The 18,275-nt window shown below is 30.5% G+C and overlaps 1 protein-coding gene across 3 annotated transcripts; it reads right to left on the minus strand.

Annotated features, from left to right (window-relative positions):
* Nucleotides 1-2,235: 2,235 nt before the first annotated feature.
* LOC141450431 (DNA excision repair protein ERCC-6-like) lies at nt 2,236-17,002 on the minus strand. Of its 3 annotated transcripts, XM_074120873.1 has the most exons (19): nt 16,865-17,002; nt 16,629-16,779; nt 16,263-16,495; nt 15,360-15,676; nt 13,776-13,901; nt 13,535-13,676; nt 12,368-12,520; nt 11,832-11,959; nt 11,508-11,671; nt 11,225-11,422; nt 10,548-10,844; nt 10,310-10,447; nt 10,120-10,230; nt 6,944-7,147; nt 6,610-6,780; nt 5,942-6,536; nt 4,347-4,515; nt 3,822-3,972; nt 2,236-2,399 (listed from the first exon to the last, which is right to left on the minus strand). In XM_074120873.1, the coding sequence occupies exons 2-19, from the start codon at nt 16,719-16,721 to the stop codon at nt 2,265-2,267; spliced, it is 3,525 nt and encodes a 1,174-aa protein (XP_073976974.1). In that variant the 5' UTR covers nt 16,722-16,779; nt 16,865-17,002; the 3' UTR covers nt 2,236-2,264. The 3 variants fall into 3 exon arrangements, with proteins under 3 accessions (XP_073976974.1, XP_073976976.1, XP_073976975.1); XM_074120875.1 differs by lacking the exons at nt 16,263-16,495; nt 16,629-16,779; nt 16,865-17,002 and adding an exon at nt 16,037-16,149; XM_074120874.1 differs by lacking the exons at nt 16,263-16,495; nt 16,629-16,779; nt 16,865-17,002 and adding an exon at nt 15,976-16,149.
* Nucleotides 17,003-18,275: the final 1,273 nt, after the last annotated feature.

The following is an 18,275-nucleotide window of genomic DNA, read 5'->3' on the forward strand; positions in this document are numbered from 1 at the left end:
AAGTCACTTCCGCCTGCTGAATTGGGTCGAATTTATAGGTGTTTGATGCGGCAGTAATCCCAAATTTTAAAGGTTATGTTTGTATTAATTTTTCAACAGACGCATTCTGGTAGCTAAGGAGTACAAGAAAAAGATTGTCGAGTTTCAGCAGAAACTGGTGGAGGTTGGCTAGGAACAATGGAGAAGCTTTATAATGGAGTACAAGTTCAAACCGAGCTGTAGTAGATTTGAATTTTTTTTTTTTTTAGATACCCTTTTATTAAAGAAAGTAACTGTTACAAAAGATACATTTTGGGGGGGGGCGACTTTCTTACAAGGAGTTTCTTTAAAAGCTGAAACAGCTACCAATTTTGCTTAAAACAGAAACTTCATGAGTTTAAATTTAGCAATTTAGTGGGATTCTTCACTCGTAATGTTTTACGAGGGCGAGGACCTGTAAAATCAGAAAAGTAGTATGTGGTTTTTGAAATTTCGTGTGTATTCACACCAGTTTTTTAAAAAATACTTTTTACTGATACTGTTTTTTTCACTACGAAAGATTGCTGTTACTGCACAAAAATTATCTAATATTTGCAAACTACAGGGAAAAAAATTAAACTAAAATTGAAGATAAATTCGTGAATTTATAAATAAAAAATTTATTTATCAAAATATAAAAATTATGATTTAATAAACAATACTTAAATGCTCGATCAAATGATAAATTATCGATTAACAAAAATCATGTGCTGTTAAATTTATTTCGCTTAATTAAACAAATAAAGAAAGTTTTTTATTTTATATAAAGAATTATAGTTTAATTACAATTTTACACTCTGCAATGAACTAATAGTAAGTGACAAATTACAAAAAATGTATGTAAGCACTGAACCATTTCGTAAGCATTGCTTAAATAGTACTATAAAAAACTCTAATCTCAGTATATTACACATAGAAATACAGCCAAAGTATACTACATACTATAACAAAAAATATAATTTTCACAGCCATCGTTTTTCTTACATGGAAAGCAGTACGCGCTCTCCAGTAAATCTCAGTTCTTTTAGATGAGAAAGCAACCACTGAAATTATTTACTTTTTTTCCCTCGTAAAATAAAATATATAAACTAATTTTAGCTAACTCTTATTATATCTTTATTTTTTGACCAATCATTTTATGTTCAGAGTAATAAGAGCTCTAACTTTGATATAAACAGAAGATTCATAATAAAGAAGCATGCAAGTTCTTTGTCAGAGCCTAGTTATCCTTCATCCTTCATTTACTTCGCATAATTGAATTATAATCTTGTGTATATTTTTTTTATTTATCCCTTTCGTAAATATTATGTTTGTACATATACAATCTTTGTGACTATCATCCAGAAAATAGAATTTTTAAATAAATTCTTAAATTTATAAGAAACAAAAGTATAATTGAAATACATCAATTCCATGAAATCATAATAAACAAAATTTTGAAATATAACTACATTTTGACGTTAGTAACACCTTTTATTTTTTGAAAATGAGAGGAAAAAAAGGACATAAAATACAAGGTCTATCCTAATTATAAATACGTAGGAATGTTTGTTAGACGACAAATCATTTAATCATAAAATTGTTTCAAATAGTGTCCATGCAAATTATGAAAGTTTTTTTTTTTTTTAACCATGTAAGCGTTTGATGAAAAGTAAAATTAAATTATTTTCTTTTACTGCCTATGTCAGTAACAATCAGGGCGGAAAAAATAAAACGAGCAAACATCCTGCTCCTCGATTGCCACTCTTACTTCCGTTCTTTAAATAATGCATTACCCACTAAACCATAAACTGCTATGTGACAGTCTGCAAGGACGCTAAGAGCTGCCAGAGCATTCAAACCAGCAAGCAACAGGCCCTTGATCAAAATCCAATTCATTATCTTTTAATCAAACGAAATTGAACAAAAAAAAAAAAAACAGAATTGATTACAAACCAACGATCGCTTTTTTATATATGTTCGATCACAAAATTATTGTGCTGAAATGAGAATTTAAATAGAAATTAAATTTTCAACACATACTATTCAATTTCATTTCAAAAAGATTTCCACCGTATAATGTGCTACTAATCTAATTTAAAAAAATCGTAGCACTTTAAACGTTTGTATCCATCTTAAATAAGGGTTTAGAAAATTTGTGAACATTTTAATGAAAAACTTTCCTATGAAAAACATTAACTTAAAGAATATTACAATAAATACAGTATTTATACAAAGTTATTTAAAAAGTCTATACATTTAATTGTTTATTTAAATTCATCACGGACAGTCCAGTAACCAATTTTATCTGGCGCTCGATAAAACTGCGCTATTTTACTGAGTATAGTTTTGAAAAGCGGAGTCTTACCTGGCCCAACTTTACGTTGAAATTCATTTACAATCTAGAAAAAAAAAAATAATAATAAATTTCATTATTAAACAAAGTGCAATAAGTTCATGTAAATAAATGATGAAAAATAAATCAGCAAGTTCAACAGCATTGTCGGTATCATGTACAATATTATTTGTATTATTTGTTGTGGGTGGTAACTTTTTTTTTTATGCTGATTGCTTTTTCATACTTTCTTGTTCTATTAAAATTTCAGAAATAGTTACACGTTTGGTGATAAATGCCTGGGCAAAAGATAGTAATGGAATATATTTAATACAAGATTTTTTTTATATCAAAATTTTTTAGAGAATGACAAAAATTCACCTTACATTAAATATTAACATAATAATCCAAAAGCATTAACAGTTTAGAGTCGTTTCTGTAATGAACAAGGGAAAAGTATATAACATAATTAAACTAACTAAGGAATCAGTGAAACCAGGCTTAGGCCCAACTACTCTCCAAGTCCATTATCTCAGCTGAGACTGTTGAAGAAAGTAAAGGGAGGGATCACAGAGGCAATAAATGCTTAAATTTTGCATTGTGAAGTTAAGAGTTTGCTTTTCCACCGATTAGTGGTAAAGAAAACTAATAAAAGCCAACAGTAAATTGTAAATGCTAATCGCTGTTTGCTTCATTCAGCCGAAAAATAATCTAATATCAAGATATAAATAAATATTTTAAGATTGGAGTAAAACTTAAGCATTACTTAAGAATTTATATAGTTTTCCATTAGTAGACGAAAAATTTTCATGTTAATGTAATTTTAATGTTAATGGATGTTTCGGCCTATTTAGGCCTTCTGTACTAAATTTACAAAACGCGAAAAGAGATAATTGGTAAAATCTTAATTATATAATCTTAAAACTTGTATTCTATTCTATGAGAATTTATATCTGCATTCACCGTGTATTCATGCATATAAGATTGTGTATTAGAATGAAAGTACACAATTACCACATAGGATAGAATAGTAAGTTAGTTTTAAAATAATAAAAGAACAGATATTTCTAACCACTTCCTTTGCGCATTTCAAATTTAGAAAATAAACGATGGTAGGATGTCTACATATCAAAAATCGGTCTCTGCCTACGGTCCCAACTAATAAAGAAACTGTGTTTTTGAAATTTATTTTTTAAACAAAAAAACTGGTTCTTGCATTATTTCAATGTAATTCATCATTGAATTAATAAATGATGAAAGTTTTTGATGTTAAAACTAATATGATAAGATCGAACAAATCTTCAATTGTACTTGAAAAGAATCGTAATTGCAATTCGTAATCCTATTAAATAACCCTGAACCGTGAGAATCAGGAAGTGGCAATTAACAATAAAGACAAATGGTTAATCCAGGATTTACATTGAACCCAGCGTTGTGAAGCTGTTAGAAATTCTGTAAAGACTACAATCCTATAAAGAAGTAAACCTACCTCATCAGTAGATGCTGTGCCTCCTTGTGAACTGAGCCACGAAACAATTTGCTTGGCTAGCTGATTTTCTTCAGAGGTTGTTTCCAGAATCATATTCCGTCTTTTGATGGCTTCTAATAAACTAGACCCTTCATTCTGTTTGTTCCTTGACCTTAATATAGAAAAAGCATTAAAATTATTGAGAGCAAATATTTAATGTTTTAGTTGACCGATCGGTGTTATAAAAGTCTTCGTTTTTTACAGTTCTTTAGAAACCCTCTTTCTATATCGAATTCGTTCCCAATGGTGAGCTGTCAGATCTGAAATCTATTCAGCATAGTTGGTCAGCATTCTGCTGCCCTGGCCGAAAATAAACCCTCTTAAGTCAACTAAAGAAAAAGTTCTTACACAGCAAGTTAGTGCAAGACCACACATTTATTCTGGAGAATAAACCAGGAAGCCTTATTATTATTATTTTATAGCTCATTAACATAAAAAAGCCAAAAACAAACGCAGACATTTTGTTACACCTCTGACTTAACTTACCCAAGTGGAAGCGTAAATGAAGGCTTGCGCACTTGCGGAACTTGTGCTCTTGATTCTTTTATGTATTTAACAGCTTCTTGAGCCAACTTCTCTGCTTCAGCTTCAACAAGAGCATAATCACTAGGACCATCCTGCATTATGGTATCATGTTTTAAAACAGTTTCAAGCCCTACAAGAAATATAGCAGAGTTATAATTATTTAACGTTATATATTAAATATAATTTTTAATAAAAACAATTTGCGATATTTATTCTCTATCTATAGTTTACTTATCAATACAGCTTGCAATATAGAACGTTCAGATTTAATTTTGTATATAATAACGCTGATTCTTTTCCCCAAGGGAAAATAAAGACTTTCAATAATAATGAGAGTCACACTCATATTAAAACAGTTTTAACAGTAAGCTTTTTCAGCTTTAGGGTAAATACTTAATTTACATTGAGTCTTTAGGGCCAGACTGCACAATATTTGTTTTTAACTAAACAATTTTTTTCTAGAAATGTTACTGATATTTTCGGATATTATTATTATATATAATAATAATAATAATATCTCAAGAATTATGGTATAAGATATTGTGATGAGCTGATTCAAATACTTTAGGTACTATTCATGTTTTCATGTTACACAAGAATTTCTAGGTATAAAGCCCGTTCACTTTACAAAGTGAACCTCTACATAAAAAATTATACTAACTTAGAAAAGTAGCGTTCAGCCCTTGCCGCAGCAATTGGAATTGAGATAAACTCTAGTTGAGACTGAATGAATAAGTGTAATGAGACACTGCAATGTAATGGCTTAACAGTGCTCTGTTACATTCCTCACAAATATGTCTATTTTTTTTTTTATGAAAGGCAATTCTAATAACTCACACAAAGGGGCTCCAATACGCAAACTTGGGTATTACATTTCCTCGGCGTTCTAAGAACAAGCACTGAACATTCTGGGAGCCACACCAGATATTTTAAGACGAAGTTGTTTTTTTTTTAACCCACTCCTTTTTTAACCCTAAGTTCACCGTTTCCATTTAGTATTAATGATGGTACAAAAAATAAAATAAAAAGAAGCTATAAATAACTATATTATTCAAATTACTTTGCAACGTAAACATGATTTAAGCGCGCGACCCGGGGCAAAAGCCTAGGGCTGACGAGTTCAAATCCTGATGTAAATGTTTCATTATAATGACAAGACACTATTTTGTGTAGGAAGTAACCATATTTATTTTAGAAGTTTACATAAAAATGGAACATATGTCAGAAACATAAATGCAATCAGCAAATCAAATCAGAGACTAAGTCTCTAAGATTTTGCACCTCTTAATACCTCTATGTCCGCTGAGAATGGAGTAGAAAAAAAAATTTGAGCTTCGAAGGACAAAGTTCTGTAGGAAATATCCAGTTTTCTTTGAAAATATAGAGTATTTCCCTACAAATACGCGGCAATTAAGAGAAATCGAAGCGTAAAAACCGGATTTACTTATTACAAAAAATTAAAAAAAATAAATAATAATAATAAAGCTATAAAATAATTATATAATTTAACCATATATATATATATATAAAACAAGTTAAAGTTCAATTAAAAATACCTGATTTTGTAAAAAGATTATGAAGCACATACTCATCTTGCGACATCCGTTTTACAATATTTTCTTTTTTTCTTTTTACACGTTTACACTTTAGAAGATGCGGAACGATTTTGCCTTCAAATTTTTCGTATTTATCTTTCTTGTGTTTTCTATGTGAAATTTTGACTTTTGTAACCTGGCTTTCCGTTTTTAACTTCTTATTTCTTACTAAAGCATTATTATCGCTTTGCTTTTTGTATTTTAAAGTTTCATTCTTCCTTGCTATTGCAATTTGTTCTATATCTTCGCATTCTTCTGCTTTGGTTCTGGATTTTTCTCCCATATTATTAACTAATTCTTGAGCTTTTGCTGCAATTATATTTCCATCTGGTCCATAAACACATTCGGCATCATTATTTCCCTTTTTACTGCCCATGTTGCATTTTTCACTGTTTAATGGACTCTTATTTTCTAATTTTTTACTTAACCTTTGAGCGAGCTTTTTCATTTCTTCTATTTTTGACTCGGAAAAGGTAATTTTTGTGTTTTGAAAATCTGAACTATCAATTTTTATTTCATCATCACAAGTGTCAAAATTATTAGAATCAAATTTAATCTAGAAAAATTTAATCAATTTAATCTAATAACTGAAAACATTAATTACAGAAATCAAAAGATTGATAAATTACCTCTGAATTCGTACCAGCAAAAATGGCAGCAGTTTCATTTGTTCCATTTTTTATAGTTTCATTTAATGTGAACAATTCGACCAAATCGTTTGTTTTGAAAAATCGTCTTTGGCGAGGATCTTTTAATACTTTATTACTCAAAAACTGTTTAAATATCTGTCGATGATATATCTACAATCATAATAATAAATTTACTAAAAAAAAGCTGAATCTTCAGAAAAGAATCCTGAAAATATAATTTAAATCTAATATCTGAAGGGTTAAATTGTTAAAAAAAACGAACAATAACGAAAAATGGGGAGGAAGAAGAGTGTATTGTAATTTGTAAGCAAACCTTTTCTTCAATTGTGCCTGCAGTGATTAGTCTATAAATGGTAACCTCTTTTCTTTGTCCAATTCTCCAAGCCCTCTCTCTTGCCTGAGTATCTGTTGCCGGATTCCAATCGGGATCATAAATTACAACTCGATCAGCCCCCGTAAGATTAATTCCAAGTCCTCCAACTTTTGTAGTCAATAACATGACAAAATAACTTTGATCCTAAAATTAAGGCATAAATCTATTGGCATAAGCTTATGACATAAACGTGATGGTTAAAAGGCAATTGTAGAACGTGTACTTTAAAAAAAAACATTAAGTTCAAAAAAATTCTTGATTATTTCTTTTTCTTTTTTTAACAAATTATTTCTTTTAAATAACCGGACAAACTTGTTTAAAATAGTTTATTAAAGCTTTACGGTTGTACAATTGTATGAGGGTTAATTGACAAAAACTGTATGAAAAGCGTAATGTTGAAACACCAGGACTTTGACAATATTTTTTCTCTTTTTCTATTAAAGATAAAATGCTCAAATTTTCTTTAAAATATAGGGCATATCCTCGTTTACAGGAGTATTTTTTTTTTACAACTATGTAGATTTAATAGATTTTGAGAAAAAAGTTGCCAAAGATGAGCAAAAATATCATTTTCAAAAATTGTTGTTCTTTTTGTTACCTTTTTTGTAAACAACGTAGCGGGACGCATTTTCATGAATGAAGTGCGATTCGATTTGGAATTTCATGTAAATGTGGCTTTTGGGAGTCTTGATGCTGTACCTCCTTTGAGAGAGGAGTTAACCCCATTTATGTATGATGATCCCTTCCTAAACATTTATTACTAATAACTTTGTAAATCATATCCCAGTTTTGATCAAATTTGGTAGGAAGAAGAGGTTATAGCTTCCCTACATTGCAGTGCCATGCTGCTTTTTCATCCACTAAGGAAAAGTATTGCAATCGTTTCAAACTATCGATGCGTGAACCGATTTAGATGAATAGTGTTCGATAAGTTCGATATGATGTAGATGCGTCTCTTGGGTGTCACTACGCAGTACTTAATACTTAAGGAGTAGTTTAACCCAAATATGGGGCCTACTTCAAACCCCGATTAAAAAGGACGAGGGGCCCTAGAAGAGATTCATTATATTGCACGAAGAGAGATCATATTCAGAGATGAGTATGATGGATAAATATTGGTCGTAATAGGGCTATTGACATTTTATCACAATTGATATCAATTATCAAGTAATTTTACTGCATTAAATTTTCATTTATTCGTTTATTAGATTAATTAGATATTAGATTATTAATTTATTAGATGTCACAGATCCTTTTGCTGGTCATTTTCTTAAACAGTCCATATATTACAGCAAACTAGCATTCTACCAAACTGACCCACCACCCCCCTATCCCAAAAGTGCCCTTAAACATAATATAACAGAAAAATGTTTCCTATAAAAGTTGTAGAACTATTTATAAGCTATAATTATACCAAGTTTGAAGAAAATCTAAGAAGCGGTTTCTTAAAAAAAGTTAAAAAAGTGAAAAATCTATTCAGTAAAGTGGTACTTCCGGTAGACCTATTTTGACTAAAAACGTATAGCAGCTTCCTGTGGTGTCACTTGAACGAAATATCAAATTTGAAATTTCTACGATTTTCCGTTCTTGAGATATAGTCGATAAACTGACTACAGAGTAGTAAAGTAAGTCCAAACCTATGTGATTAAGGACCGATGGGTTAGAGAACGGCAAAATTCTAAGAAAAAGAGCAGATTTCTAAGAATTACTGGATCTGTAACCCAACTAGCCTTAGCCGTGACTTTTTAACTTCACTTCTCTTCTTTTCTCTTTAACAAGCCGAATGCGTTCGGTTATTGTCGGTAATTTTCGGCTTAAGTGACCATGATTTTATTTCCAATTTTAATATTTAGCTTTATTGTGCACACTCACACGACTTTCTTTCTCTTTATCTCTAACAAGTCGAATGCGATCGGTTATTGTCGGCAATTTTCGGCTCAGTTGACCATGATTTTATTTCTAATTTAATTTTTAACATTTAATGAGCACACTCCCACGACTTTCTTTTACTATTAAGTACGTAGTTAGATTTTCTCATAAAATAGAATTTTTAGAGAACCGAATAGCAATTACCTTAAATTACACAATACATTCAAAAGGATTTATTTTAACTACTTTTAACTATTTTAATAGAAAAAATCTTAACAACTTTCTTTTACCACTACTTATGTACCTAGTTAAGTTTTCTTGTCTACTGGTATTTTTACCAAATAGTAGTTGGCTTACACTACGTAATACATTCTAATGATACTATTTTGAAAAAATCTAATGGGCACACTCACATGACTACAACATATGAAAGATAAGATACAACATACCAAAACTTCAATATAGAGATAAAAGTTCCCTACATTTGAGCTAAATTGAATAAAATGTAAACAGTGTGAGGGGGACATTTAGGGTTGAAATTTCTATAAGGTACAACAAAGAAAACAAATCTCGAATAAAAAAAGCCGGTATGTTGGGCATATGCATTTTTTAATTTATTTTTTGTAATAACATGTAATTATTATTGTTTTTGTTATCATCTTTTCAAAAACATGGGCATTAGTAGTTTAATAAATTTCATTACTATCAATCTAAGTTAAATGGATGCCTCACTTAACTGAACAATTATTTTGTACATGAAAATGGCCAGCGTAAGGGTCTGTGACAGCTATTAAATTCTTAGCAATATAATTGAAAATTTATAAATCGTAATAAAGAGTCATTTAAACACACTTTTTCGAACGTTTCTATATAACTGAAAGTACGAACTTAAGTGCTAATGAAATGTTGAATATTTGCTGATTTGTGTACCTTTTGTCGTTTAATAACCCTTATACTTCACTTTTTAAACTGTTTTTGCTAAGGAGTACAAAAAATACTGATATTCTTTTAAATAAATCCAATATATCAAATATTAATACTAACTGGAATGCGAGACTCTGATTTTTTTTGCCAATTTACCTTTTCAGAATATATTGATAATTAATCGATTAACCAGAAAAGTTAAATCACCTAAATGTCTAGAAATATGTTTAATTTGTAAAATAAGATAGAGCTTACACATCTAACCTATACTTGTACATTTTGGAATAATTATAAAATTAATAACGAAAACTTTCTGAAATTACCTTGTTAAATTTGTCAATTAGAGGCTGTCTACTAGAAATACAAGTTTGTCCATCTAATTTTAGATATTTGTAGCCACGTCTTTTCACAAATTCTTCTAATATCACCAACATCTGTTGAAGTAATAAATGTTAGGTTTTATTTTTCTGACGCCAAAAAAATAACTAGATTATTAATAAATATTGGGCGTACCTTTGTACCTTGGGTAAAGAGAAGTACTCTGTGACCTTGTTTTTGCCAAATGTTCAGTAAGGTCTCTATAACGATCATCTTTCCTGCTCTTCCCCAAAATCCAAATGATGATTCTTCATCTTCTGTGCTGTCTAACGTCTGTATTAAATAAATATTATTTATTCAATTTTTTAAATATCACTTTTCAGAATATCCCCGCCGCCTAGGGAAAATAAAAATAAGTTATATAAGAACTTACTATAGTGAAATTCCTTTTCGGTCCACCTGAATAAAGGTCAGGATGATTACAAATTTTACGCATATTATAAAGTGCGACGAACATTTTGGCCTTTCCTTTAGCCACTGCTTCTAAATCTAGATTCTCTACGTAACCTTTATAATAATGTCTTTGATCGTCTGTCAAACGGCAGAATAATATTTGTTCAGTTTTATTTGGTAAGTGTATATGATCATCAACGTCACACTTCATACGTCTTAAAAGATATGGAGTGATAGTATCTTTCAAGATTAAAGCGCATTTATAGGCCAGGGTAACCTAAAACAAAATCACGATCACTAAAAGATATGATACGATTCACAATTTTGAGATCAATGATCAATCTGCTTTGCTTAAACATAGTTTATTTTACACCAAATTAAAACACTAATAAAAATTATGACATAATAGAACGAACTCGGAAGATATTTATTATTTGGACCTAAATTTTGGAGAAAGCGCAAAACTGTGTAAAAAATAACTTTTTAAGAAACTTCAGTATGTCGGAAGCATTCTGGAAGGAATAATATGAAAAATCGTTCTTTCCTATTTTTTCTTCCCAAAATCCTGACAATACTACAAAAAAATGCATCAACATTTAACATAAGACTGGTATTTAGATCCTTAAAATGACGATTTAATACATAGTTAAAGGTTACCTGAAATTGTGAAGCATTTGCGTAACCCCCTTGTACAATTGGAGTTTGAAATCTAGATGTGAACGCCTGCAATGTACCCAATTTGCCTGGATATACAAAGTCAAAAAGTGACCACAGCTCTCTTAGATTATTTTGTAAAGGTGATCCAGACAGAATTAATCTATGTGGGGTATCAAACTTTTTTGCTGCAATGGTTACCTGTATAAGTTTGTTTAGTGGGTATTTCTACATAATTTTAGTAATATTTTAATTTAAAAAAGAAAAACGAGGCCATACGGGATACCTGAGCATTGTTATTTCGAATCTTGTGTCCTTCGTCTAATATAACATAATGCCAATTTTTAGAAAGAATTTTTTCTTGGTATTGAACTAATGCAGTATAACTGGTTATTAGTATGCCCTGAGTGTATGTGTGTAGTGCGCTAATCAACTTACTTCTGTCTTTACCTAGAAAGTTTAATATAGGGTATGTAATTAACTTAGAAAGTGAAATTTGTAGTTATCTGATAATAGATTCATTAAGAATGTAATAAATAACTAAAATTAAATTTGTAAAGATATGGAGTCTCATAATAAAGTAAAAAGGATGTTAAAGGTAGATTGTTACCACAGTATGTGCCAGATTCATGAAGAATTGCCACTCTCAATAATGGATACCACGTTCTGAATTCCCGTACCCACTGATGCATTACTGTGGTCGGGCAAACTATTATAGATGGTCCTAAACCTCTGAAACTAAATAAAAATTAAGTAAACAAAAATAATGTGTCTGCAAGAGCTGAAGTTGAAATAAAAATATTAAAAGTCACATCGTCATTGTCAAACCAATGTCTGCTATGTGTAAACAGTATAACTTTAAGATATTAAAAAAAAAATACGATCTCCTGTAAAATTTTATACGAAGCAGATTTTTGAAAACTAATTTAAATTAAAGTTATATATTTTATTAATTTTATTCATATATCATATTTTTTTTAGCGACCACAGTTCACCGTATAATGCTTACAAGTCACATAGTGGTCTTTATACGAAAATTAGTTAGAAAAACTGGTCAGAATAGTCAAAATTTCGAAATCTCCAAAAAGTTCACATAGCAGATATTGGTTTGACAACGACTAGATATTGATTTTATTGTTAACTAACCCAGTGTCATAATCTTCAATCTGTGAGACATGAAGTCCAGCAAGAAAAGCAATTAGTTGAACTGTTTTTCCAAGACCCATTTCATCGCCAAGTATACCGCCACAACGTTTTTGATTTAATTCCCAAAACCACTTGACAGCAACCTGCTGATACCTAAAATAATAATAATAAAAATAATAATCTACACTTAGGAAAGAGATTAGCTAAGTGGTTAGCGAATACTGGATGCCAACGCGGAGATCACGGAGTCGAATCCAGCTGATGGTCCTTAGATTTTTTTCTTCCTGGGAGCTTCTTTCACCTCAATGTCCGGAGATGGACAGTGTTGTGTAACGAGAGAACACTATTCGGAGGCCGGACTACTTTGTACAAAATATTTCAAACCTGCAGATAACTTCTTTTATATTTTTGAAACAATTTTAGGTTATCCGAATTTTGTCTTAGCATCTGTGACTTTTAGTGGTAGTTGAGCTACATCAACTAAATGAGATGGGAGTATACATCAGAGATATAATGTATGATGATGGAGTGGTTCTCTTGAGAGATAAATCCATAGTTATTGTGCGAGTTTGGATAAGACCTAATAACAGGTTGGTACTAGAAGCATGGCCTACCTATTAATACTATGTAACGCTTCCTTATGTTCTTTAATAGTACTAGTTTGATGGGAACACAGGGATTTAGAGCACCTTCAATTTTAGGGGAGACTGTGGAGCTGATGAAACAGGTCAATTATCTGTCAGTATTGCTATAAAAAAACACTAAATTACTAACAACTTATTTACAGCAGTTAGAACTTTCTGGTAGTGTCGAAAAGTTTTAGGTAAGACTTGATACCTTAGTCCAAGTTGAGCAGTATTAAGAACAGTGCACTAGCTAGTTATAAAAAGTCATCACGAAGGATCACCCATATAGCTGTTTGTAGTGGCCTGAGGTTATAACGAAGAGGGCCATTTTATTCCTCGGTAAGATATTGATTCAGGTGCGATTGTTCAGCAAATTCAGGAAATATGAGAACCACAATTGAGGTTCAAAATTTTGTTTCCATTCTCTAAAGCTCATAATTCAAATATTTCCCGTAAAACACAATTTTTAAAATCTGATCGATCATAAATTTTCTCATTCACCTAAGTAAAAAAAAGCTGGAAAACATTTCTATGTACTTACAAATAAAGTTTATCCCAAACTACTTTGGGACACTTAAAAACGTCACATACTGTATGAACTTCTAGGCGTCCAATATTCCAATTTAGTTTTTTAATTCTTTCTGTAAATAAATCTATGTCACCATCGTCTAATTCTTTTATTTCTATAGAAAAAAGAAAGAATTTTTTTTTTTTATAATATTATAAATAAACTGATGTAAAACTTGTTATACTATAATCAGATGAAAATGCCAATAAATTACTTTTTTTTGAAACATGACCAGCATCTGAATCTTCCCAGCTTGAGTCTTCAGACTCAAGTTTATTGCTATCAATTTTTCTCTTCTTAACCAATCGCTTCCTTTTGGATGACTTTAATTTCTTGTGACCTGAAAAAATTGTTTTTTAAAGACCATCTCCATATCCCTGCAAATTCAATAACTTAAGACTGGTAATTTCCAAATGGATATACTGCTAAGCTTTCTAATTTTTAATATCAAATTTAAATAATATTTGAAGCTCTCCAAGTAGAAAACGAAAAGTAGGTTGCCACACCTACAAAGGGAAGTGAGTAAAAATATAAATTAAAATCTTGTGTGAACACTTACACAACTTCAATATTCGGGATTCTAACACACATTTTCCAAAATTAAATTTAGAATCATGTTTATAAACAATTTCAGATTCAAAGCTGCACACAAAATCGACAATTTAAAGGGAATATAACCCTTAATCTTCCTCGAAATGCCCTAAAATTCCTAGAATTTTTTTTATAGTTGACTATAAAACAGTCCTTCGCTTATACGAGTCTGAGAAAATAAAGATTTATTGGAAAATGTGGTGTCCTCCTCAGAGCTCGATAATATCGTTGATTTTTAATGTTTTTTTTTTTAAATCACCAGAGCAGGTATATTCACTGTATCCCTGACTGGTTTCGGACCTTCATTCATCAACAGAGGTAGATTAATGAGTTTGATGTAGAGGTTTCGACTTATCTTTAGTTTTTTTTTATTAAAATAGGATTTTTTAAGTATACCCATTACATCTTTGTAATTAAAACATTTTTCTTTGATGTGAATTCCCATTCGAAAACCAGTCTTTTTTGAATTGAGCAATGCGCTATGAGTACTTGCTATGTATTGATACCAGGGCCGGATTTACCTATAGGCTAACTAGGCTTCAGCCTAGGGCCTCAAGATCAAGAGGGGCCTACATTCAAATTGTTAGCAAAATTAAAATTACAATATCTACGCATATGACTAATAAACAAACATAAAAATGTATTGGTTAAGATCAACGCGTTCGGCTCATTGGGTCTGTTCGTTTGTACTAAATTGCACCAAAGTATAGTTCATACGTTCACTGATTGCTATGGCAAATATTGACGTGCCTTATGCTACTAAGCTCTGGTAGAATGTTTCATCATGAAACATGAAACAACATGTTTTATTTAACATACTGATATATATCGCAGTAGTGATGTATTTTATTATCTCTCAGGTAATTTACAAACTTAAAAATGGGAGGTGAAAGGCCCTCATAAGTGGAATAGCCTAGGGCCTCTTTTCATCTAAATCCGGCCCTGATTAATACGATGCTACTTGCAAAAAATTATTTATCGTAAAAGTATTAAATTGTAGAATGTTTCAAGCCACTTGTTTTTTAATAATTGAACAATGTAATCATTTGAAATTATCGGCAGCCCCTCAGTCTGGCTCAGCAGCGTTCTTCCATAACAAATATCACTAGTAGTGAGCTGTAAAGCTAGCTAGCATAAGGAACTCTAAGGGCAACATCACTTCGACTAAATCTCGGAGACAAGTCGATTTGAACAAAATGAAATGTACCTTCTTCTGAAGAAGATTGTCCATCCGAAGGTATATATTCCGAACCTGAAGAACATCGCCGAATTATTGGTTTAATTTTTAAATCATCTTCTATTGATTCATATAATTTGACTCCGCCCTCAGCTACAATTTTCGATTTTCTTCTTTTTTTGGAGGGCCAGTCTTCATTTTTTCTGATGATTAATTTATCTTTTTCAAACAAATCATTCTTGATAACTGTTGCAGTTTTTGTAGTCTTTCTTCTTTTTGCTTGCAAAGCAGCCTGGCTCTGTAAGTAGCGCTCTAGTTCGGAAAGTGCATCTTCTGAGCGTTTCAACCTAAAAAATACAAATTTTTAACTTTGTGATAAGAAATATTACAGTATATTCTGATAAATCTGCGAAAACTAGTGAAAAGTTTCTGATTTCATAATGCTCATGTGAAATCCATAACGTACCCCTTCTCCACGCAAAAAAAAAAAAAATAAAACAAAAATACATACATTAAATAAAAATTAAAAATTTATTTAAGAACTGTCAACAATTATTTCCATAATTGAATGTATCAAAATAATGATCTTTCCTATTAAATCTGTCATAAATTTTAAAAGAAAATTAAATTTAAAACGATTGCATACATCATCAAAGGTGCAGATCTAAATAGCGGACAATATTAAAATCTGAATATTAGGTACATACATTTTGAATTATAACAATTATTGAAAGGTATTTGCAAAATAATAATAATACACCAAATAAAGCCAATCAACGATTATTCAAAAAATTAATTGAAATAGACCAGATGATTTAGTGAGTGCGCGCCACTTTAATTGGTGATAGAAAATTCCACATGGTCTTATGAATTTTTCATTAGTGTATTTAAATGTAATTCTTTGTTAATTTAAAATACTTAAACATAAGTGACCTATCTGAAGATTCAGTTGCTGAATTTCCTTCTCCTAAAACAGTACCAAAAGGTGTCATTTGACCTAATCTTATCTTCTTCTCATAATAATCTTCTGGCAATTCCCCTTCTTCAAGCAATTTACTGATTTCATGTTCTTTATGTCCTATAGCTTCATCTACTTGTGCGATAATGCCTTTTTCAAGTGTATTTATGTCATATACAGATAAATCCAACGAGTGTAGCTCAGATGCCTGAAAGTCAAATACAATTATTAAGCCATAAATGTTACAGAAGCAAAATAAAATGTACAATAAATTAAAATAATTTCTAAATATAAAAGCCATAGTTTATGAAAAGAAAATAAGTTTTAATACGTATTCTTACTTGATGATTTTTTGCAACATCCTGAATAGCACTAACATCAATTTTAAGATCATGTACATCTGACACAGCTATGTTACTTTGATTATCTTCCATTACTCTATTTCTTATAAATAATGATACTATTTTATTCAAATAAGCTATGAAGAAAAAACTAAAAATTAAGAAAAAACAAAATTATTCCACCTTACTAATTTAATTACTTAAACACCACCTAATAATTCACTTCTGTAACTCACAAAGTACTTGTTAAAGATTACATATCAATAGCAAATAGATACAGGCAAATATAACTACTTGGATGAATGCTTCAGATCATAAACGTCAACTTATAACACACTAAATACATACTATGTCCATAATGCACCTTTACAAGTGCAGATAATAAAGTAGTATCGATTTCAATCGAATTTCAGTTTAGTAGTACATCGAGAGGCAAAGTAGAAAGCTTAATTCCACGAAATCTATTTTTTGACATATTATACATAAATACTACTCATTAAAATTTTTTATATTTAAGTAATGATCTTTACTTCATAGTTTTCTCATTTCTACATTTATTTTGTTGCTTTTCTTCATTTATCTCAATTCTTTCCGCAAATTATATTGTACTGTACATAAAACATAGTCGTATCACTTCTCGTTTCAGTTTACTTTTCCAGCTCAATAATTTGGTTTTCCCTTAAATTGTATTTTATAATACTGATTTTCATCTTTTATTCTTTCTTCAACTCCTTACCAGCTTGTTCTATATTTTTTCTTTACATTATCTTTTCCCTAAAAATCTTTGCTATCGTGCTTCCAGTAAAAAAGGAAAAACTAAACCAAAGAATGTTGACTCCAATGAAGAAGCTTAGATTATAACTACTTAAATATTGAATTTGGTGAACGATAATAAAGCATAGCGGCTCGTTTGCCGTGATAGCGCGCTGTTTGATGGTTTTCCAATCCTAGTCAAAAACCTTATTTAACTTGACAAATCATGGAATATTCATTCTTTGCACACTATTAGCTATCAGTCCGATTCGATGGATTTAATAATTTTTGCCCCTATAAAAAAGTACACTTCACCTCAGTATCCATATTTCCTATAATTCCAGCTACTTATGTCTAGCATAGGAGTAGTTAACTTTTCCCATTTTCGTATTTTCTTTGGAAGTAAAATTTTCTCACCGTTCACAGATTCTGCAGTTACTTAATTTACTGCAAAGTTCTCAGAATTTTCGAGTGGAGGTTTAGTGAACATCTTCTGTCCAATTTATGTCTTTGTACTACACGTATGTTAGCCCAAAAAATTCAATTAGATACTGCATTTCTGTTGATGTAAAATCTAATAATAATACGGAAGCTGATTACATTGTTTAAATTCTCTTTAATTAATCATTAATTCCTTGAGACGGATGCTACAATAAGTAAATATTTGATATCTATAAGCTATGAATGAGTGAAGTTTTCAATAAATTGAATATCATTTTCCATATATTTGGATATGACGTTGACTTTTTTTTTATTGTCAAAGTTTTCGGTCCACCACTGTCGAAATGGAGGACAACGTCTATCGCTCACCGTGAAAGCTTCAATCGCACACTAGAGATCTAGAGCTTGACCTTTTACCAATTCTAATTCTCTGATGTATATTGTTTCTTGTAG

The sequence above is a fragment of the Rhodnius prolixus genome, unplaced genomic scaffold, assembly GCF_049639745.1.
Source record: "Rhodnius prolixus isolate KJV_2025 unplaced genomic scaffold, Rpr scaffold_2, whole genome shotgun sequence".
Lineage (NCBI taxonomy): Eukaryota > Metazoa > Arthropoda > Insecta > Hemiptera > Reduviidae > Rhodnius > Rhodnius prolixus.

Excerpts from the sequence above, each read along its gene's own strand:
- LOC141450431 (XM_074120873.1), bottom strand. The coding sequence starts at position 16,721 with ATGGAAGATAATCAAAGTAACATAGCTGTGTCAGATGTACATGATCTT. Across the intron at positions 13,677-13,775 it reads TGGTCATGTTTCAAAAAAAA|AAATAAAAGAATTAGACGAT; the intron begins GTAATTTATTGG and ends TTTTTTCTATAG. Across the intron at positions 11,960-12,367 it reads ATTGAAGATTATGACACTGG|TTTCAGAGGTTTAGGACCAT; the intron begins GTTAGTTAACAA and ends ATTTTTATTTAG.